The sequence below is a fragment of the Pagrus pagrus genome (genome assembly GCF_965226575.1).
Source record: "Pagrus pagrus genome assembly, chromosome: 11".
Lineage (NCBI taxonomy): Eukaryota > Metazoa > Chordata > Actinopteri > Spariformes > Sparidae > Pagrus > Pagrus pagrus.
The window spans coordinates 18,233,140-18,257,062 of NC_140195.1; the positions used below are offsets into that span (position 1 = coordinate 18,233,140).

The 23,923-nt window shown below is 45.6% G+C and overlaps 1 protein-coding gene across 2 annotated transcripts in view; it reads left to right on the forward strand.

The window, feature by feature from the left end:
* Positions 1 to 23,923, forward strand: part of rerea (arginine-glutamic acid dipeptide (RE) repeats a) — a 135,316-nt gene that overhangs the window by 52,410 nt on the left and 58,983 nt on the right. For both annotated transcript variants that reach the window (XM_084365680.1, XM_084365679.1), the window contains exons 3-4: positions 3,819 to 4,323; positions 13,408 to 13,478. In XM_084365680.1, coding sequence (XP_084221806.1) covers positions 3,963 to 4,323; positions 13,408 to 13,478 — 432 coding nt within the window. In that variant the 5' untranslated portion in view covers positions 3,819 to 3,962. The remainder of the gene's footprint in view (positions 1 to 3,818; positions 4,324 to 13,407; positions 13,479 to 23,923) is intronic.

Here is a 23,923-nt window from a genome sequence, read left to right on the forward strand (position 1 = left end):
TGATAGTTTATTGTTGCACACTGTCATTGTGCATGAGAATCTGCTCTTGTGCAGCAGCATTTTGCCTTTTTACCATGGGAGTCTCTAGGCAGGTTTAAATGTTGATGTTGGAAAGCCCCAAGCTATCTTTTCTCGAGCATGGCTTTTACCTACTAAACTAACCCCGGATGCCAGCTAAAAATAGAGCCTTTGTGAGCACGGCTTGAGCAGAGGGAAGAAAAAAGATGTGGTTACTCATCAGTGAATTGAAAAACAAGTGGAGCAGACAAGTGTCTTTGCCCTGCCAACGTGAACTAAAACAGAGAGGGCCTCGGAGAATAAAGCAAGCCATGATTGCACCAGGTAAGACAAAGCAGGCAGGGTGCAGAGACCACAGAGAATCCCTTTATGAAGTGGCCTACCCCTTGCCTCCAGCTGAGCCTTTCATTGTGCTGTTGTTTCTAGGGGGGCTTGGATGGCAGCTTAGATTAGATGGCACTGAGTAATGGATTGAAGCTGACGAAAACCTGCTGCAGCTCAACATCACCGCAGCGAGGATCCGTGCACTGCCGAGGATCTGGCTGGTTTATTCGGATCAATTTGAGTTGCCCTCATTGTTAATAACCCTGTGTATATTCATGCTAACATTGTTCTCCTCTAATCTGTATTCATGCGAGTATTTCATTCAATCCCTTTGCAAAGCCGGCCCTAAATCCTTGCCAATCACATTTTGCTACTTCATAATTCTCCAATTGAATATGCCATGAATGACTTTTCAGCCTCTCTCCCAAAACTGAGTGGATCACTGTGCTGCTTATATTGTTGTTAGATTCTGGTTTGCATTTAAATGTAGACATATTCCTGGTTTCGCCATTATTTCTTCTATGAGAAGCCATGTGAATAAATGTCCAGTTTTTTTTTGCAAATTCATAATCCAAGATAATCAATTACTTAAAATTTGGCAGGATTAAAAAGACACCCTACGGCTGTATAGGTACTGAAGCGAAGCGTGATGATTTGGGTGTTTATCCTTAGACAGGTTTTGATTAAAACTACAGAGATGAGCATGGATTTGGGTAAATGTGGGAGTGATTGGAATGAATAAAACATGGCTTTTTAAAAGGCTGTTCTGGAGAGAGGGAGAGAGGGAGAGGGCGAACGAAAAAAAGCTGTGTTTAGTAACAAGAACCTGCTGTGTGGCCATTGTGGGGGATGATGTGTTAATCGAGCCACAAACTGTGTGGTTTTTCAGGCCAGAGGTCTCATTTAAACAGGCACGGAAAAGAGAAATGTATTTGGGCGGGGGCCCCGCTGGCTGCTAGCCCTTGACTCCATCGAAGTAATGTAAATGGTGGATTAGGTGACGTTGGCTGGGACCCCCTCAACCCCTTCTCCAGCCACTGCCCCCTCCTTCTCTTTTCCATTAAGACAGCTGGTATCTTTCAAAGGGTCCCGGCCCAGTGATTGATGTGTAATAGCTCCAAGCCTCACCTGCCCCCTCACGGTGTTATTCATCGGCCAGGCAGCCAGCGCTGCTTTCTACTAAGCACTTTGTTTCCCCGGTAGTGGGTGGAGAGCCTTTCTCTCTCACTTTCTCTCCCTCACTCTCTTCCCTGTCAGCCATCAATACATTATGGCTTTTTCTTTCCACAGTGTTACTACTTCACTTCACTGTGACTCACTGCTTTTTACTCACTCGGTTCGTTCAACTTCACACCGCTCCCTTATCTGCATCAAACGACAGCGACTGATGGGCAACAATAGACTCTTGAACACATTGTTAATTGACCCAATAAAAGAACAACTGAATATGAGCATGATCATTTTCTTTTGCTGTGAGTGTTAATAAACACAATTATGTTAACGTCAGCAAGGAAATTGGAGATACAAGATGTGGAGTAAGTGTATCCAGATGCAAACTAACAGCACCCTGATTGTAAAGATACTTATAGCAGCTTATAGCGGCCCACAACATCAAAGGAGAATGGGCCAGCCCTCCATTTGCAACAGTTCAGGGTCGTCGCTGGTTTCAGTGGAAGAGGCTTATGTTACTGATTAGAGGAGAGAAGAGGTGCTTAGCTCATACACAGATTCTGGCAGCTCCCAGGATTAAAGCTGTGCTATCAAATGCTACCTTCATCAATGTTTTCATGTTTCTCACACCTCCAAGACATGCTGCTGGATATGGACACAAGCGGGGGCACAGTATGTATTTTGGCACACCGATGGAGGTGTGTATCCTTCGCGCGGCACGCATGCGCGTTCAGTCTCTCCGGAGCCCTTTGCCGTCCTGCGTGTGCACTAATGTGTTCTGTGTGTGTGTGTGTGTGTGTGTATGCTGGCAGCCCAGTGGTCGCCGTGGTAACTCATCATTAGGTGATTAATGGGGCTGTGACGAGGCTGCGGTTTAATCAGGCCCGGTGTTTGTGTAGAAGCCGACGACAAGAGCAGCTGCCCTGTCAGTTGGTGTCTGCTCACGAGATGACAGCACCCGCTGCTGAGGAGCGCCATTGTCAAACGGGCTTTATTGTGTATTAGTGTGTGTGTGTGTGTGCGCGCCTTTCTTCCACCTTCCTCTTTCCTTCTATTCTTATCCTCACACTCTCTCAATAAACCTGCGTCCGCTCGCAGCCACGCTGTATAATTTTACCTCAAAGCTGGGTCTACTTTACCTGGCTCAATCTGTACCTCTCCCTCCTCCCGCTCCCACTTTGCCATCACAACCATGGTAACGCGGGTGCTGATTGCGTGGTCTGATCCCTCTGGGGGCTGTAATAACTATTTCTAGTTAATTTGTTGTGGTGGGGGTGGAGGGGGCAAACAGTGGCAGTAAGTGAGAAGTCTCCTTTGCAGGCGCAGTGTGTAGGGCAGTGTAGTGCAGACAGCGTGCCGCTAAAGCCTTGCCCACTTTGCCGTTTATGGAGGATTTCATTATGGCACGAGAAAGCGGGAGCTGAGTTCCTTTTTGAGTGAAAGACGATAGCTGAAAATGGCAGTGGACTGGGCATGGCAAATGACTGGCTCAGCCTCTCTCCTCTCCCTTCACTTACCCAGTGGATTGCTGTGTTCTTCCCTCCAGAGCTGTCACTTCACATTAACCACAGCGGTGACTGTCAGCCGGGGCAGAGGGTTGGGGTGGGGTGCAGTCCAGTGAACCAGAGTCGACACACACACACACACACGTACTAAGACACACACAGATGAGTAAGAATTGAGCCTGGTGTCATCACAGATGGTCTGCAGAGGAGTTAGCCAGTTAACTCTGTCATTGAGCTTCACGCTGTGTCTCTCCCGTGGCATTGCAAAAGACAAGCAGCGTCTTGTGCTGAAAAAGCCCCTCGACACATTATCTCTGAGGAATTCTATTGGTTGAGTGCCTCATCCTCAATGCAGCACCACCTTCTTTATGCTTATTCAGTTACGACTTCCCTTTAGCTTATTGTGTTACAATACTGTACACGCAGCACTTCTTTCTGCTTGTCTCGCTCTCTTTTTTTTCCCGTTCTTTTACACTTTAATAACTCTGTTTTACTGCCTCTCTGAAAGAATGGAAATATGTTTGAGCAGGAAGCTGGAAGGTTCTGTTCTTTGATAAAGCTACACAGTGCTCTCCAGAGTATACATGGTTGTGGAGGGGAGTGCCAACAATTACTGTGATGTTGAGAAGAGTCAGCACAGCTGCCTGATCTCTAGGAACTAATCTTGTATTTCTCAACCACAAAAGATCTCTTCCAGCACAAAACAACCCTTTGTGTTTAGTAAATGTGTCATCTGCACTGAAAGAATAATAGTTATTGACCTGGGTTATGCTAATTGACCTTCTTCTCTCTCATCTGCAGCTTTTCTGAAACACTGGGGTTGTTGGTGTGGCCAAATTTTCCCTGGATTTGACTGGTAAATTCAGAAGACTGAAGCCCAGGCTCACAGTCTACCTTTCACGGAGGCCCAGCCGTGAGAGGACTGAGGAAGGCACGTGGCGGATCATGACGGCCGACAAAGAGAAGGAGAGGGAGAAAGAGAGGGACAGAGACAGAGACAGGGATCGGGACAAGAGAGAGGCCGGTAAGTCCCGGCGACAAGACGGGGGCGACCGTGAGAGCGAGAGCTCCCGGCCCCGACGCAGCTGTACGCTGGAGGGCGGAGCCAAGAACTATGCAGAGAGCGAGCACAGCGAAGACGAGGACAACGACAATGGCAGCACAGGCGGGGGCAGCGGCACGGCCGAGGAGGCCGGCAAGAAGGGCAAAAAGAAGACGCCGAAGAAGAAGTCTCGCTACGAGCGCACAGAGAACGGAGAAATCACGTCCTTCATCACGGAAGACGATGTTGTTTACAGACCCGGAGGTAAGCCACGTTATTGCTCATCTAATTGTGTCTCTCTTTATCAATTTCCAAGTTAAGTGATTAGCCTGGGAACCAGACGAATCTGCCAAGCTCATGTTTTATTTGCTCTGGCAGGTAAGTTTGGCTCCGCTCCTGTTCAGACAGATTCCCACCCAACCTGGCCTGTTTTGGGCGAGTCACAACTAATAATGTGGTATGGTTCTAGATTTGAAAAGTTACACCTCACATCTTTCGCTGCTCTGATTGGTCAGAGGTCTGTCCAGTTGCGCCCAGAGGCATTTTGGTCTGCCCCCCTTGATATTAAAAATGAATTGAGACCAAACTAATGTATGGCTAGATAAGTGTAGTCACACCTTCTTAACATCACCTTCTCTTGTTTACTTATACCCTGAATAAGCTTGTCTGAAACATTTGAATGAATCAATGATTGATTTCTGGGTTATTGCGTCACAAACACCATCTCTGTTGCAAAAAGATGCTGAGGGATTGAATATTCTCTAAGGCAGCAACTCCCTAAGAGCAGAAGTACTCCCGATGAGACCTGATGCATCATACAATCAATTCCAAGTTGACCCACTCTGTGCTTTGTCTTGGTCTAAGTCAATAAAGCAAAGTGGTGCTTCAGTAGATGATGTGATAGTGACGACAGCCATGATAATGATTTCATCCCGACACCATCTGACTCTCTGAAAGTATGCTATCTCCTCTCAGGCCAAAAGTCACTCCGGTTTCCTGGAGAGATGTTTGAGCTGCGGTGCGATGTCTTTATTATGTCGTTTGAATGAGGCTAAAAAGGGAACCAACCTTTTCCGCAGCTGTAAACATGGCCTCTCTTTCACCTGCTGTTTATAAATTGGTTGCATTAGAGGAGGGAATGTCAGCACTCACTGTCAGAAGGAAGCCAGGCTATGCTAGCCATGTGTGTGTGCAGCCTGCTCTTGCTCGGCTTCTTCTCAGTGCCTTGCAACTAAATCATTGCCGCCATGTCTTTTCGTTTATCTAGCAGCTAGCAAAAGGTCAAGTAGTAGTGGGGGTGAGGATGGAGGGGTGGCTTGTACTGCTCGGGGGCTTAATGTGAAGACGCTGGAAATTATAGCCAGTGTGTTAGGTAGTCTACAACTACCTACCCGTACACACGCATCCAACACACAGCCCTTCTTCTTTCTTTCTTTTCAACTACTAAACAGACGACATCCAGTAGCTGCAGTGAAGCAGCCAGACCTCCCCATCCTACACTCTCAGTCTAGCTGCGTAATCTTGTTGGCTAAATTATCTCTGTGCTGGTATCAGTGGAGGTCCTCAAGCAAGCAGTCACACTGAACCCAATCCTTGTTGTTGTTCACACTCTATTTCTGTCTCTCTAATGCTCTGCAGTGGACTCCATTCAAGCCTTTTTTGCTCCGCATTTCATGTTTAATAGAGAGAGCACCAGCGCTTTGTCTCACAGTTAACCATGCGGAGCGAGGGGGGGTGGGTGGTAGGAGAGGAAGAGAGAGGGGTTAAAAAAAACGGAAGCAGTCAGTCACATCAATGAAACATTCAAAAGGCATATAAACAAAGTCGACCGTCTCAGTGGATTAGCCCCGCCGAATATTTATATTTCCACATCCGAGCGAACAGCGCAGCCAGGGTCTGGCTGATGGGGAATATTTATGTTTCCTGTCTTCTCTTTCAATTATCTTGACAGGTCTAGAACAGCCTGGGTGTCACAACCCGCTCCCACCTCATAGACTGGAGCTGTTAGATTGGTTTAGATAAGGGATGAGCCAGGATTGGGTAGTAGTGGCTCCAGCACCGGTACACTAGTTTGTAATTTACCTCCCATTGTCAACATGGAAGATCCTCCACCTCAGCAACTGACCTCCTGCTGTCTCCTCTGCTTATTGTTCAAGTGATAAGCCCCGTGTGTGTGTAGTGCATGTTTTCCTCCTCCTGCTTGGTCATTGGTAGCAGCCTTCTTGCAATCAGATTTGATGTGTGCAGCTTAGGCAGGCACAAAGCCTGCAATGGATTATGCTTTACTAAATGTTAAATCCCTTTATAGCCGTCTAGTGACACACAATATGTAAAACTGACCACCCTCGGAGAGGGATTTGCACCGCCCCAGAAATGTTGAGAGGGAAAAAGCCGGTGTTGGAAAGCGGGGCAGAAACCGAAAGAAATTCCCAACCAAAACACTGTTTTGATTGCTTTTGTCACAGGGCGCTTTAGAAACATACAGGCCCATGTCATCACATAGGAAATAACAGGTAAGCTAGTATTGAAACGGTCTGCACACTCCCAATCTCCAGCCACCCTCCAATCTCTCTGCTTAGCCTTTCTATCCCTTGAAGATGGGTTCAGGCGGCTTAGTGCACATCGATTGGATTGGGAAGGGTAGGATAGGTGGGCCCGCAGCTAAATCTAGCTCTGCTGCTGTTTTAAAAAGGATGGAGGAGTGTGTCTGCGGCGGTGGCCGGGGGACTGTGTCCTGGGTCATTTGTATGGTCGGCTGCTGGGGCGAACAGCCCAATGCAGTGCAAGCAGACATACCAAATCGATCTGTGCCCCGTGGCTGAGCTCTCACCACTTCCTTAGGCCTTGCCAGACACCTCCAGAGCCTGTTCTCTACACTCATCCACCCCCCCACCACCCCAGATTATAGATCCTCTCTCTGGAGATTATACACACTGCCATGGGGGGATCAATAGGAGACACCCTAGAAGCTCGGACACACACAAAAAACATGTCGGTACACACACATGCACAGCAAACTGATAACCAGTATTAGCGCACTCTCAGAAGAGTACTGTAACACATATACATGCACACACTTATACAAGGCGTGCTTTTAACAGTCATAGACCCAGCCTCTATCTACGACAAGCACACTCCTGCAACACACACATAGCCTGTCCAGGTTGCTCATCCCCTCTTTCCACTGCAGCAAGACTCTGCTTGGTGCTGCGGGTGGCTGGCGACCACAGCATGTCTCCTTCCTCCCCAACTGACTGGCTGTTGAAAATGGAGAGAGCTAATGGAAACCACCCACCACCCACTCCTTTTGCCCTTCTACCTTAGTTTATCAGACATGAGACAAGTTACACAACATGGGTGCCACAGCCACACAAGCACTAATGGACTTGATTAAATTTAGTTATTTCTTCTTAGAAAGTGATGCTTTGTGTAGTGAGTGCAGTGTGTAACACAGAGAGATTGCAGGCTAGTCTGACAAAAAAACACCTTGTGTGTATGAGTGTTGGGGGAGTTGTTGATGTGGACAGCTGGCGCTTCTTGCCGCAGCCACCACAGAACCCTGGGGAGTGTATGTGTATGTCTATGTGTATGTGTGTGTGTCATGTGCACACCCAGTAAGCTATGCGGCAGGAGTATGCCTGACACACACATGTAGAGCTGGATAACCAGCCCTTCCTCCCCCTTTCTTTAAAGTCAGGACCAACTGTTGGCAGTCACACAAACTGACATGTTGCAAGGGCTTCAGTTTTTCTTTCTGCAATATATGTCAACTGTAATTTTCTTCACTCTGTATATAACGTTTTTTGCCATTGGTGCTAATGATGCAAAATATCAGTATCAGTGCAAATACTGACATTTCTTAACGACATTCACTGCAATTTATAACTTTTCTATTTTTATAAAAATATAAAATATTATTCCACTAAGGCTGTCCTACCAGGACAGGAGTTGTGGGGACTTGGCTGTTCCTTTTTAGCTGCATTAATACGTCAAACCTTTAGATATTGTTAGATTATTTCATTTGGAGTTTTTAAAAAATGACCTTAACTTCATTCATTAATTCAAAAGTGAATTCTGTAAATCCTAAATGCTAATCGTTTTTGTACAACTGAAGTGCCTTTTTTTTTTCAGATTTAATAGTAAGAATAAAGTAGATTATAATTCATAGGACACTCAACCTCAGTGCCAGTTAAAATGAATATCCTGCCTAAGCTATTATATGTACTCCAGTCTCTTTCAATCAGTGTTCCTTAAAGCAAATTCATAGCCTCCTATGATCTTCAGAGCCTTGGGAATCGCAGAAAACCAAGAATAAAACTCAGAACACTTCAAGTGTCTGAAAGTGAGGGGAGTATGGCTTCACCAAATCTAAACGAATAATTTATGAAGCTCAACTCCCACCCCTGGCCTGTTGGTATAAACCTGGCTATGAATCTTAGATGTAAAGAAATTGAAAGAGGTGAACAGGGTTATCATTTCAACGATGGGCACTTAAAGGCATAATGGCAATGTGTACAGTTAAAGATTTAAAGCCAAAGTATGATCTCTTACAATGATTTTTATAGATACTTTAAGTTAAGAGACTACAAAAGAGATGAGGTTTGAACCAGATAAAAATTTAAATAATGCGACTGGGGTGACTGTGGATGAATGCAAACAGAATGTGCCTCGGGTCATTGCTGCTTTCTACTAAGCATCGGAGGAAGCGGGGGGGAATCAATGCGATGAAGAATGGGTTCAAATGTGTGAGACACAATGTACATCATGAACTCACCAGTATGGAGGGAGTTCTGTTCATCATCACTTTTTCACAACACGCAAAATGCAAAGCAGGCCACTTGATGCTGACCACTGGCATATTTTCTTGAATTGCAGACAGATAAGGCTATATATGGAAAATGTTAATGCGGTTGTTAAAAATATTTTGGCCTGTGATGTATTTTTGAAACATAGGTTTTACTGCTTGCAAGTATAAATAAAGTGGCTGGAAATTTTCCAAGATATTTTTGTTTTGGGTGAGCTGCCACACCTTTTGAGAGTTAGAGAGAATAAATAGGACACCGGCTAAATGAAGCCTAATTAAAATATATTTGTGTCGATGCTGATATGCTATTTAGTTCTTCATAGAAGAGCAAGACATCAAATTGTTTTCACTACGGGTCCTCTTGAGAAGCCGGTATAATGCGGTTCAGTCAGTGTTGGATTGGTTATTCTAGAGCCAAGACACCGTAGGCTAGAGGGCGATTAGCATAGCACATCCTCTCCGCTACAAAGGCTAGCTGTCGATCAGTTAGCGGTTTCCAGTGAAGCTAACATGAGGGACAAGCCCTTGGAGTCATCTCATATTGAAACATAGCAGTGTGAATCTGTAGCCTGTCGCTTACTGAACAGATCTATTTTTAAAAAGCCCTCTCTGCTCTCCCATCTCTCCCCACGCTGGAGACTCTGGGAAAAGGGCTTTTTAGTGAAATCCAACCACCTGCCGACTGCTAAATGAGAAAGCGTGGGCTAGCCGAGAGGGAAAGGAGAGGAGGAGGAGGGAGGGGGGGTGTTGTCAAAGAGCCTCTGTTCTCCCCTAGGAGCTCAGTCAGCTGTAGGCCTGCCCTATTGTAGAGAGCTGATGGTATCGCTTGCCAGGTATTTCCCACTGCCTTTCCAGCGAGAAGAAGGGAGAGTTGTTGGGCTTGTGGACGAGGAGAGAGGAAGGAAAGTCGGTGCAGAATCCATGTGCCTCCAGGCCACGACTGCCTGTTACGCCGCCCCGTTGGGATGACCCAGCAGGAAGTGGCACAAGGCAACCATGGTCATCAGCTGGCCTCCCTTGCAGAGGCTCTGTGGTCGGTGGTGGATCAGTAATAACACCAGCCTCCCTCTTTCTCCCAAGCTCTGTCTTTCTTGGCCCTCCAGTCCCCTCACACCCCTGCAGTTCCATTATTGCATTCCTCGTGCTATTTAATTTTAGGATCAGTAGACTCGAGGGGGTAGCTTCGCTAAAGCAGCGCACTGCTCTGCCGTGTGTGTGCGTTTGTGTGCCGAGCACCATGTTTTAACAATGCAGGTGCGTCCTGACTCATGGCTAACACTCACCACCTGCGAGCACAGCTTAAACAAACGCTCCTCTTGATTTAATAAGCCCGCCTAGTATCTTAAAATATGCTCACATTCTTGCTTTGTTTAGCTGATCTCATTCCGCAGCACCAACCACCACTTCCCCCCATCGCTGTTTACAAAACATTGGCATATATGCCTGTGTTCACAATGTGACTTTTCCCATTGTTGGCTGCTGGTAAAAGAAGCTGATATTATCTAAGAACTCCCTCCCCTCCCCTCCCCTCCCCTCCGCTGAAATCCTGCAGCAAATTAAACAGCATCTTATTTGCTTGATACAGAGCTAGTGGGACACGGCTCTTTTGCTGAGGCTAGGTGTGTTTTAGATTAGACATGCTTGGCAGCCGTAAGAGAATGGCTGGCTGAACAATGAGCTACAGCTCAGAAAATTGCTGTGTGTGTGTGTGTGTCGGGAGGTTATAACAATGAATATTCCAGTGCTTGAACTCTGCAGCGACAATGTTCAGGATCAGGTTTCAGTGAAGTTGCTCAGGTCTGAGGAGCTGCCCTCTGCAGCTTCGTGATTATCTCCCCGTGTCGAAATATTGAACTTTTCTCCCGCTCTCTGTCTGTCCGGGCGGAGTGGCGGTCGGCAGTGGATTGTAGGGCGGAGGCGAGTGGAAGAAGCTAAACTCACGGCTGCCGAGGGAGTGAGAGCTCTCTACTACAAAGGCCCTGCTGTGGTTCTCCCTCCTACAGAGAGGGCTACATCCATCCAACGAGCACACACTTCAACCCTTAAAAAAGCTGCCCATCCCCCCCCCCCCTCCTCCGTGGACCCCCACCACAGCTAAACCCTCTCATCCCTCCCCTTTTCCACTTCTCCACTTGAGCGAGGAGACCCACTTCCAAATGCACAAAATGGCAGGAATGTTTAACAAGCCAGGCAGACCCTGGAGGAACCGTGTGGCCCGCTTCGACGAGCCCCTTCCCCGCCCCTCCTCCTCCACAATCCCAACCAAACCTCCCTGAGCTCCGTAGCCTCCTTTTTTCGTTCAAAAGCCAGCAGCGTTAACTCGGTTTTAACTTTCACACTCATTGAGATTCGTGTTATAGTCGCTTTCAGAGAAATGCCCTTGAGGTAGCAGACTTTTAGTGCCCAGGATGAATTCAAAATGTGCTTTTGACGTTCGAAGAATAGACTCGCTTGCTGTCTGCGAATGATTAAACTAGATCCCTGTCTATTTTTTTTTTATTTATTTTTTTTTACACCACCTATCTCTTTCACTCTCCCCGTCTGTTCTTTATGCCTGTTGATGTGCTCCGGGGTGTAGACACGGAGATCTGGCCCCTCTAAATGAATGTGCCGACGAGGTGAAGGGACACTAAACCCTAATTCCCCCGATTTGACTCCTCCGAAACATGTCATCTCATTCAGATTAGTCTCTTTTGTTCTCTGCCCTCCCCCCACTCCCTCCCTCCTGCTCTCTCCTCCTCCTCGTCCTCCCTCTCTACCCGCTTCTCTCCCAGCACTCACACTCACACTGTGTTGCTTGCAGATCACACAATAGCACTGATGGATATTTTCATTCATGTTATCTTGTAAATGACTTCCAGGGTTGGCGTAGAGGAGGGAGAGGGGAAAAGCGAGAAGAGGGCAGTAGTGAGAGAGATATAATGCGTCACTCAGAGCCGGCGAGGGCGATAAACTCCCCCCCTCCCTCCTTCTCTCCCCTTAGAACAGCTCATTCAGCCCACAGCAGATAACAAGCCCACCCTGGGGTTACACACACACACACACACACACACACACACACACACACACACGCACGCACGCACACACGCACACACACACACACACACACACACACACACAGCCTCTCAAAAAACAAAGCCCATGATGTCACAGGCGCAGTCGTACACACCAGCCCCTCTACAAATGGTATCTTGGGTGTCAGAGCCATTTAATATCTTTGCCACCCCTCTTTTCCTCTGCAAGCGGTAAGATAAACCACAGCCAGATCGATAACTCTGTTGACACAAACAAATAAATAACAGATGATGGCAGTGTCAGTCACTGAGAAAGGGAAAAGCCAGCCGCACATCTTTTGTTTGGGGGAAAGTGTGGCTTTTTTGCAAAGGACAGCTCAGCATGTGTTCTTGGTGAAATGAGCACCAGCAGTGTGTGTTGTCAGTAAAAATCTTACCTACAGTGGCTTTAAAGAAAAAAAACCACAAAGCTGCAAGTTGTTGTCTGTCGTCATGGCCTCGTGAATGTGTTAATGTTAGCAAGAGTGCTACGCTCTGTTGCACCTAACGTTAGGCAAAACCAGCCCTGCGAGCAGTCAGACGGCTTGTTCGATTGCTTACTGAGCAATCTGATAAAAGGTCAATTTTCAGCATGTGCAATCTTTTTTTCCCCCAGTCAATTAAGTGTCCGTGTTTTTTGGTTGCTGTCTTTTACAGGTAATTATTTAACCAAAATAGATCTGATTTTCTTCCTCCTGCTTCTCGGTGAACGGGCAACTATTATGTTAATTAGACGCCTGTGAATTCAAATCTCGTTTTCTCTCATAATTCTAACCCTTGGCTGTTTCTGGAAAGTACTGTGCCAAGCTTAGCAGTAACCATTAGCCATGCCCCCCGCCTCCCCTCCGCCGCCTCCCCCTTTTCTTCTCCACAGAAGTGGCTGTGTGTTTTTGTCCTCTGCAGCGTGAATGTTTTTGTTAAGGAGATGAGGGTTCACGACCTGGCCATACCACCAGTCACATCCAATTTAACAGCGCAGCCAGGCCAGGGCCACCTCCTCACACTCGATGTGAGAGGGCTGCTTTTAACACTCGCGAGGGTTATGTAATTTGGCAACATTTTAAATCATGAATGAGAGGCCGGAGAGGGAGGAGTAGGAAGCTAACCCAAAGCTAACTGGACATGTAGAGGTGCATTGACAGAAGTTGTCATTTCTCAGGAAGGAGTTGCAGGGATGTCTGGGGGGTTGGAATGGGGTTAAAGCCAGTATTGCTCACTGGTGTATAAATGGAGTGGAACAATAACATAATTCCCCTTGGGCGTAATGTTTGCTTTGGAAAAGCAACCTTGTAGCGCTCCAAAAGTCCTTAATCCTATTACTCGCATTCCAATTGAATTTGACTCAAGGAGAAAAATGTCTTTTCAGCAGAGGTAACAGCACGCAAAATAATATATTACCGAGTCTGGCTGCATAAAAACATGAAAGCTCTGAGAAGTGTGAACATCTTCTTTCCAACTTAGCTCAATTTTTTTCTTTTCTCTCACTTGCAGATTGTGTGTACATTGAAAGTCGTCGGCCCAACACTCCCTACTTCATTTGTAGCATTCAGGATTTCAAGCTGGTGAGTAGCTTTTTTTTTTTTTCACTTCCTGTCTGTCCTGTTTCATGTACTCGTGTCCTCACACTGACCCTGGCGTTCACTGCTAATCCACCCACCCATCCTGTGAGTCCCAAGGCTGGAAAACAACACCACTGTTGTTCTAGTGCGCAAAAGTGCCCGAAGCAATCAGGGATGGGATAGTTTGTGCACCATAATTAGTGTATATGGGTGCAGAGTTGCACATTTTTGTTGTTGATGAGAATTGAATACAAATCCTGGTTAAATACGATTTATAATTGGTTTGTTTGCTGAGGTTTGTTTTTAAAGGGTCATTTGGCAAAATAAAAATCCCTCTGACAATCAGGGTTTAATATTAACCACCTTTGCGATCCACTGGCAGTGCAATAATGCTTGTAATGGAAATAAAGATGTTTGTCGATGCACTTAATTGATTTAATGAAGGAGGCCTTCACCAGTTTTCAATTGATTTTTTTTTACAACCTAATGTGGCCAAATTGCCTCTTTTGCTGAATAAAGAAAGAAATTAGTTTTTAATTTGCTGCTGAGAACGGCTGATTCATCAGGCTCGGACGGCTTAGTGAAGTGGTTTCTCTGCAATGGGACACCTAAAATGTTTCACACACACACACACACGCACACAATTACTTTTTCCCACAATGCATTCCCTGTTTGCTAAAGGGGAAGTCGAATCTGATTTTAAATACTTTGCTGCACTGTAGATGTGTTTTCTTTTGACAAATTTGCTAGTCAAAATTCATCAAATGAGAACTCATCCTTCAAGCCCGAAATCCTTTATGCAACTAAAGGTGACCGTTTTTAATTGTGTCCCAACTGCTGGGAACACATTTCTGTGCAGGTTTGCAGTAATGTGGCTGCCATTTGATGTCCAAAGACTCCTGGAATATATAATCGATGGGTGTGTGTTGCCAAACGAAGCAGCGTCTAACCCTGCTGGAGCGAGTATAGCCTGTCTTCTAACAGATTGGTTGTCTAAGCAGAGCACAGAGGGCGGCCAGGCCCCAGGGGGCCAAAGTAATGGCTGCCAACAGCCAGGGTGATGATGGGAGGTCAGCTCAGAGGCCACACACACCACTTTTGAAAAAGGTGGAATAGTGTGTGTATGTGTGTGTGTGTGTGTGTGCATTTAAGTGTGTAGGCACATTTGTTTCATGTGTGAATACTTCTGTGTGCGAGGGGCAGTTGTTGTGTAGACAGGGTTTTAAGGTGAGCTGCAGGCCTTGCAGCGGGGAGGACAGCCAGGCCCCACAGCAGCAGGGCTTTAATCGGATTGCTGTTGGAGAGTGCTGAGGACGGCAGGAAGCCCTCCTCGTGCACGCACATGCGCACACACACCCTGCTCACACAAAAACCCACGCACCTGCACCTTGATTAAGAGCGCCAGAAGAGGTCTGGGGCAGACAGAGGTAATTGTCCAGGGAGAGAGAGAATACTGGCTCCATTAGCTGACCCCTCTCTCTCCCTCTCTTTCCTCTCCCTCTCTCTCTCTCTCTCTCGTTGTCTCTCGCTCTCTGTTGCTCCCTCCCCCCATCCATCTGTAATTAATGAACAGCCATCTGCATGCCTGTATGTGTTTGAGCAGACTGTACCCTTGTCCTCCTATGTTAAAACAACAAGCCCCGCTGGCTCTCTAAACAAGTACAGCGTTTTTCAATGAGCTCACTTTGTCGCCGGGCTACGACTCACAAAAGACTGGCACTACGCTAGCTACATCTAAAACTGGTAATCTCTATTTACTCGACCAGGACTAAATCCTCTTTTAGGATGATAGCTGATTTACTTTGTAATTGCACACGTTGGTTTAAACAGTCTAGCTGGCCAACCCTCGATTCTACACCGTCACCCTGCTCTGAAAACTGGGGCACATCATTGTGCCTTTGGGAGAAAAAACCCGTTCAGACGCTCATTCTGCTCTTTGTGGACAGCGTAATCTCATTTCCGTCTCTTGCCACAATATATTGAAAAGGAGAGACAACAGGCAACTTGAGATCCACGTAGACGTCAACTCATTCTCATCCCTCCGCTCCTCTGCCTCTAACCCCCCACTTTTTCTTGCCGCACAAATTATCGATCAACCCCCCTCTGAGCGGGGGAACCGGGCTTTGGAGGCGCAGCAGAGGGGGAGGAAATTTCATTGGTCCTGAACCAAACAACCTCATCAATATTGCCCCCTCACGCACCCCTTCTCCTCTTTCCTGTCTCTCTCTCTCCTCCCTCAGTCTTTAGGCTGTAACGGTCTCACTCATGTACTTTATCTAATGACCTGTGAATCCAATTAGTGGTGTGTAGAAATCCTGAATGCAGCCATCAATCTCTCCTGCGTGGGGAAGAACAAGGATTGAAACCCGCCTCTATGTGTCGTTATATCTTTCTCTGCGTCGTGATGATTCTGAGACCGGTCTTGTTGCATGTGTGCATGCTTCCTTGTTGCTTGCACTCATGCACACACACAGTCATTTAGCAATAACATGCAAAAAAAAAAATCCATTCTGCACCATTATTGGGGTCATTTTTGACTTGGAGGACAATCATTTTCCCCCCGAGTTTGTTTACTCAACAGTGGCAGCAGCTGTGGGTGCCCACTATAACCTCTGTGACATATTGATCCAGCCATATAGATTTCAGCCTCCTCCTGCCTTTCTCCTAAAATGTCTGCCCAGATACAGAGGTGACCAGTAGGAGGCCATTTTAACCGTGAGAGCTATGAAACACAAGCAAGACTCGAAATGGAGCCACTGTTAGATATTGTTATGAAAATAGGGGAAGATGTCATAACATTATTGAATCATCTGCAGATTATTTTCACGATTAATCATTTAAAAATCATTGAAAATTTGATCATCACAATTTCCCAGAGCCCAAAGTAACGTCTTCAAGTTGCCTCTTTTGTCCAGCCGACAGTCCAAAACCTGAAGACTCTTTATTTACTGTCATAAATAAGAAGAAAAATGGTCAGGGTTGGGAAATCCTTATATTCAAGGAGACTTTTTGGCTTGAAAAATGATTAAAAGGATTCATCAATTACCAAAATAATTGTCAATTTATTTTCTTTCACTTAGGTGGCCAACAGTCCGCCAGTTTGTTTTCCCCAAAGAGTTGGTCTCAGTTTACACCCGGTGCCATGACCTTGTAATGTGTTTACAATCTATATTTAATGAGTAATGCAGTGAGCCTACTGACTGTAGACATATCCGTTTGTGTGTGTGTGTGTGTGTGTGTGTGTGTACAGTTTGTTAATCATCATGTTTATGTTCCTGTGATGCAACTTCTGTTATCATCATGCAGTTTGTGCACATATTTATCTGGTTCAGCACCACACATGCACACTCAGACCTCTGTGAGTTTCCTGTTGTTGAGACTTGAGCACGTAAGACAATAAGCCATCTGACAGCGACTGAGCACTGAACAATCTGCAGCCGTATCTGCCCATTGACCCTGGCTTCACCCATCCATCCTGCTTTCTTACCTCGATTGTCTCCTCTGTCTCCATTTCTCTCCCACTCACTCTCTGCACCTCATTCCCCTCCCTCAACCCCACTCCTCTTTATCTGCTGTCACTCACTTCCCTCCCTCCCTCCCTCCTCCCTCCTCCTCCCATCCCATGTTCTAGTCATTGTGTCCATGTCCTCGACGCTCATTGACCCAAACCCCCCCACCCGTACCTCCCTCTCTGCTTGTATCTAACCTCATTTGCTGTTATTGGCCAAGTCAGCTGTGTTACATCCTCCCTCCCTCCCTTCCTTCCCCAGATCCCTCTCTCTTACTCCCTCTGCTTTCTCCCAGCATCCCTGTCTCCCTCCCTCTTTCGCTAATGGAGTGATTGCCGCGTTTTTCCCTCCGGGAACGCGGGATTGAGGAGCCCAGTACACCAACACACACCCACATGCAGCCTCTCTCTCACTGTTAGCCACACCAACACACACACACACACACACACACACACACACACACACACACATCTCTACTCCTGGATCTCCCTGCTTATGGACATTTAATTAGATGCCATGTACAATGCAATTATCTTGCCAGGAGTCCAGCTCATATGTTGCAGCCCTGATCAGCTTAAAAGGATGAGGGATTTTCTTTGTCATAGAACCAGTGTACTGTGTGTGTATCCGTGATTGTGTGTTTTGTGTGTGTGTGTGCTGTATTGGTTTTTTTTGTACCTCTCATCTTGGCATCAGTTTATAGACACTGTGTTAGGTTATAGTCATCTCAAGGTTGAGCATGCTCGGTTTCCTCTGTGGAGATGTGCGCAAGCAAATCTGTGATACGATTTATCATTCACACACGTGTGTCCATTGAAAACACGCTGTGACGGCGTGCGTTTATCAAAAATGTCCACATGTGCACAGCCTACGTGTGTGTTATTGAGAGTAATCGATCTAATTAATGAGATGTGTAAAAATAAAAGGTGTGCCTGGAAAGGGAAACAAATTGCCTATAAACATTAGCTTTTATTGATTAGTGTTTGGCCTCGTATCTTACATGCTTGATTTGTGTATGCTGGGTTTGTATGACCTCTGGATACCTAATACGTCTACAACTTATGATTATTTTTATTATCCATCAGTCTGACGATTATTTTCAAGGTAAATAATTTATTCTATAAAATGTCTCCAAATTGCTTCTTTTGTCCAACCAACAATCCAAGACCCTGAAGACTCTTTATTTACCGTCATAAATACAAAGAAAAGCAGCAAATACTCACATTGAATAAGCTGGAACCAGCAAATGTTTGACATTTTTCCTTGAAAAACGATTGAACAATTATCAAAATAGTTGGGAATTAATTTTCTTTTAATTGAATAATTCATTAATTGACAAATCTTTGCAGCTCTATTGGCTCATTATCAAGGGCACACATGGTAATTATCAAAGCTGTCCAATACTGGATTTTTGGGACCGATGCCGATATTAGGGGGGAAAAAATTCCCAAATAGTATATTGGTCGATATGCACACATTTTTGTAAATGACCCCTCAAATGATGTGGATATGTAATGGAGGCAATATATTTTATGGTTTAACAATAAACTTAATTGTCTAAGTAACCAGTACATTTCTCTGGGAATTTTTCAATCAGAAATCATCCCAAGCTTCTTTTTCTGCATCATGATCTCCCAAAAACAGTTTTCATATCACATATTAGACAATTTGTGCACCAATAACAAATTAACTGTGATTGGCCAATATCCACTGATAATATAGTAAATTGTTTGGACTGAAATCAGCAATGTCCTCATCACTTGTATTGTTAGTGTATCCTAGCTGTGGGATCTTACCATATCAGTCAATCAATCAAACTTGTTTTCTATAGCACATTTTATACAAATCAATGTAACACAATGTGCTTTATACATATATACTCTCTTAAATGGCAAATTGAGCATAAATGTTATTAAACTGTCTTTCATAATGAATGTCAGCTCTGCACTTATCTATTACCTTTATTAGCTGCCATTATAATTTGTAACACCTTCTTTTTTTTTGCTTCGTTTTAACTATGAATAGCATGTGTGATTATCAGATGTTCACTCAGCCATGCGACAGGTGAACTTTTCTGGTGTTTGTATAAAATCGCCTCATTTCTTTTTGCTTGATTTGATTGATGGAATTAGAAAGCCAAAACACTTAATTAGCAGGTAGCTTGAAACTGATAAAAACGACAATTACTCTTGTGTAGTTTTCTACACTTTTCACTTAGCATGGCAACAAGGCACAACTATTTATATAATAGAAAACAAAGACTGTGAATGTGCTGTCATGTTTTTAATTATGCACAAAATAACATCCAGATTTAAAACGCCGCAGAAAAAATTTCCAGGCAGTAATTTATCTAGCTTCTTCTTCTGTGGTTAAGAGTTTTTAAATATGATCCAGACCTAAAACAATGGTGCAAAAATTAAAATCCCACAAAGTTCACATTATATTATTAACCAGGACTAATTCACTGCCCATGTGTGGTTACATGTGTATTCAACATGCCTGTTTGTGTTGGATAGATACAGCAGCATAGCTTTCCCAGTTGTCGTGTAAACAGCATGTGTACACCTCCACTGCGCACACAAACCCACACACAGGCGCACAGAATGGTAATAGTATCTCACACAACTGTTTCCTGATGGTTTTAGCTGGTGCTTATCTTACAGCCTTGGAAAATGCCACCTATTCAAAGCCCATAATTAAAAATGTTTGATAAAGATGCAAATATATGTGCATAAATACGCATGCTTAACATGAGCAGTTATTAGGTTTTCTGTGGAGCCTGAGTACAGTCCTAATGGAATCCAAAATGCAGAGAATTAGCTTAACAATGAGATCCACTGGCTAATTAGCTTGCGGCTAGCTTGTCTGCGCATATTCAGATCCATGCAAAAAAGACGGGGGGAGAAAATCACTTAATATACAATGTGGCATTGGTAAGTGGAGTTCCCTGCCATCCCTCTGATCCCTCCTCAGATTTTTATATAAAGCTACAGTGTCACAGTGACTTTAGATGCATGCAGCAGTCGATGAAAGGAAGATTGTCAAGATTGTAATGCAGAACCTGTGCGGGTCTTTTTCACCAAAAAGTCTCTGATTGGCGCTGAGCCATCGAGATGGTGGTAAGAGGTTGACTAGACAGGCATCACTCGTCTCTTGTCACTGCCTGGAAGGCTGACTTCCCTCTTTTTATCTCCCCGTTTCTCCCTTCGCGAACACCCTCCACCCCACCCCCATCGAACATTTTGAAATGCAATTATGGATCAGTGAGCACCGCCATCAGTCGCACTTCTTGTTAATATTTATCGAGTGGAGCAGCAGCCGCTGCCATCTCTTGAGAGAGGGGCGCTACCCTCATTAGGGGCAATTTTGTATGTGTGCCTGTGTGCGCGCGTGTGTGTGTGTGTGATGCTCAGCTCTTCCTTTCATTCCACGGTCCACTCAGCTGCTGTAAGCGAACTGGTCCATTTCACAGACATGAACATGTGGAGGTGCAGCCTTTCACTGTTGTGTGTGTGTGTGTGTGTGTGTGTGTGTGTGTGTGTGTGTGTGGGGCCGTCTTAAGTGTCTGCTTGTCTCTGTGCTCTCTGTGAGGAAGCAGCTTTGACAAGGGCATCTCGGCGTCTATAGACATGGCCGGCCAGCCGAGCCTGCTGCAAGCTGTTTGATTGAAGCATTCTGCCTGTAATGTTCCCCATTGAGTAGCAGCCTTAAAGCAATAGAACCGCAGCACAACAGCTACTAAACCGTGAATGGCCATTCTTTGTCACTTACCTACAAAAGGAAAACAGACCACAAATTGCTGCTGACATTATATTTCTTAACTGCGGTAGGCTGGAGCAGGTTAACACGAAGTGGAATAATGTTTTTGATTTGAACAAACTAATTCTGCTCAGATTACCTGCTTTTATTTGACAAATAGCCCCCCCTCCCCTCCTCCTCCCTCACAGCTGGCTGTGACCAGACCCTGTGAGCAAAGGATTTTATACTGCTGCTTTGGCAGTATCGGGTGACTTTCCCCATTGTGACCGTTTTGATTAATGCTCCTCTATGAGGAGGTATGCACCCCACCAATCCTGCCCCCCCCCTCTCATTCCCTCCCTCCTCCGCTGTCTCCGCACACTTGAAATTTCACTGAGGTGAAGCTATTAATGCCGTTCTTTGGAGTAACATTAGGTCATTTAGCTGAGGTGTCGGGGTCACTAGCTGCAGCAGCTGCTGTTTCTTTGCAAGCATGTTTCTTAAGCAGACACAATCTGCGGGTCTGACAAGTGCGAGTCCTCCTCTGGTGTCAGTTTGCCAGCTCTGTGCATTTCTCAAATCAGATGGAGACAGGCACGCATCTCTCAGACAGCTACACAGCTCTGTCTCTCTTTGGGGAGGCAGGTGAGATTGATTGTCCACACGAGCGCAGCGATGAATAAATACAGCAATACAAATGGCATGGTTGAGATAACAGCACAGTTCAGACTCGGCGAGTGCAGGAGGCTGTATTCAGCTCTGCTCGTGGGTATAAAACCAAACCTATCCAAGCCTCCCCTTGGCTCCTCGCTTCCTCTCTCCCTCATATCGCCCTCTTTTCATCTTTTTGGACAGATAACACTTTTTTTCTCTCACCCTCACTGCCCTCCCTGTGCATTAGCTAAATGCTGCTATGGAAACTAGTTGTTCAGCCAATAGGACGATCTCTTTCTCTAGGATTGAAGACGGGCGGGGAGGGAAGTAGAGACAGACTGAAATCAAAATGGGGTTTTGTGTGTGTGCAAGTGTGTGTGTGTGTGTGTGTGTGTGTGTGTTTTTATGAGTGGTGATTACCTTCCCAGATGGAGAGGGTGCAGCCTCTGGACAGTGGGGGTTGGTTGGGCTGAAGGGCCAGGCCAGCGGCCACAGCATTTTCATAAGACTCTTTAAAAGCTCAATCAATAGCCACCTCTTTGACCCACCACTGCTAAATTATTCAGCAGTGAAGCCTTTTGCCCACTCTTCTCCCTTGGAGTTTCATTAGTTGAGTTTACTTTCACCGGCTCGGCTGTATCTCTCTCTCTCTCACTTGCACACACACACACACACATACACACAGATGCATGCAAATTTGTCACGTCATTTTTCAGCGACAGCTGACATTTGAGCCCTGCATATATATCCAAGTGCTAATTTCACCCCTTGTTGCTGAGTTGTTGAAATATTCAGCGGCTCCTCTGACACTTTTTTTTCTTCCTGGCACATCACAAGTGAAAATGTCTCCTCTGATGTCTTCACTAACATCTGAAGCAAATTCACTGCGCTCCGGCTTGCAGCACTACACTTTATCTTTAAAGCAGGAGAGCAAACAGACAGTGCTATCGTCTTTGGCACCGGCTTTGATGAGAAAGTGGGAAAACAAATGTAGCAAAGACGCAGAGAAAGGCAGGTAGAAACTGACACTCTCAAAAACTTGCAGGACTTTCAACCCGGTCGTTGTGTATGAATTTAATGACAGGGCCCGTTTCATTACCTGACCAGGTCTTCCTGTTCAAATGAAAACGGTCCACTCCTCCATAGGGGGTCGCCTCTTAATTAGAGGGTGATGGGTCCTTTGAAGTAGGCTAATGTTTGTAGCGTCTCACAATCTCTGGAGCTGCATGTGAGTCCCTTCATTTTGTCTCTGCTGATATTGAGTATCTCAAATAGTATCTGTTAGTACAGTATTTGGAGGAGATTGTATTGTCTTTGCTGGCCACCCAGCGCTGAGTGTCGTAACCAGACACTAAACACATTTGCGTGGATTGGTCAAGCTTTAATTGGATTGGCCTCTGCTCTGAAAATGGGCAGCTAATTTTAACCCACCTCCTTGTTCCTCTTTCCCACTTTACATTTCCACTTCCCTCCTGTCCCCGATTTTTTATTTTTTTTTCTCTCCATTCCACCCTCTACTTTTCCTCTCCGCTCTCTCTCAGCTTAAGTGGGTATTTGGCGTGCTTCACCACTGGTTCTCAGCTCAGCTCGGTGTAATTTCCAGCTTGTCCAATGTGTGACATGCCAATAAAAAAAGAATGAGAGAGAACAGGAGAGGAGGAGGAGGGGCGGCGAGAGGGTAACGCTATGGAAGTGGAGATTTACAGTGGTATCGGGTTCACACGCTTCCACTCAGGCCCTACCTCCCCCACCCTTCCTCTTTCTCCGCTAAAGAACACATGGTGCAAATTAACTCTTGCCAGCAGAGAGAGCAAAGCGAGGAAGGAAAGAGGGGAAGAAGGGCATCGGTCAGAGAGGGGAGCAGACACGAGAGGAGGAAATTTCAGGGATTGCTGTGAGGTCTGAGGAATGTCTACACTTTGTACCTCTGGAGCCCGCTGCCTCACACAGCCCTTAAAAACAACAGCAACATCACCACAGGCTGCCATCTCCAGCGGCTCCCCTGCAGCAGCACTGCAGTCTCACACAGACCCTCTGACATTTTGTACATGTGCTACAGCTTGACTCACTGCTGGCTTTATCTCCTCTCCATATCTGAGCGCTTGTTGATCTAATGCAACGCAACTGGCTCACATATGCTCGTGCTTTGATCATGAAAGGGAAATATCGCTCTCTTTTAAGAGCCCTCATATGCAATTTTTCTAGCACAATGCAGTCCAGTCAGTATGTGAACGAGGAAAACCGCTCTCCTTCTAAAAACCAAGAAGCAAGAGTTTTATCAGTCATGTCATCAAGATTTAGACACTTGAGCTGATCCATAACCAGCGAACAGGAGACTTGAAGGGCCCACAACTCAAGCTTTTACACTCAAATGAGGTCTTTTTTAGTAGCTTGTGAAATCCTCTTTATTATTATATGCACTAATATCCCCGGAGATTCACCGAGCACTCAAAAAGATGAGTATCTGCAGTAGTGTATACTAGGGCTGCAGTGACACATTGTTTTCAAGGTATAGCTTGGTATGAAAATCACACCTAATACATTTGC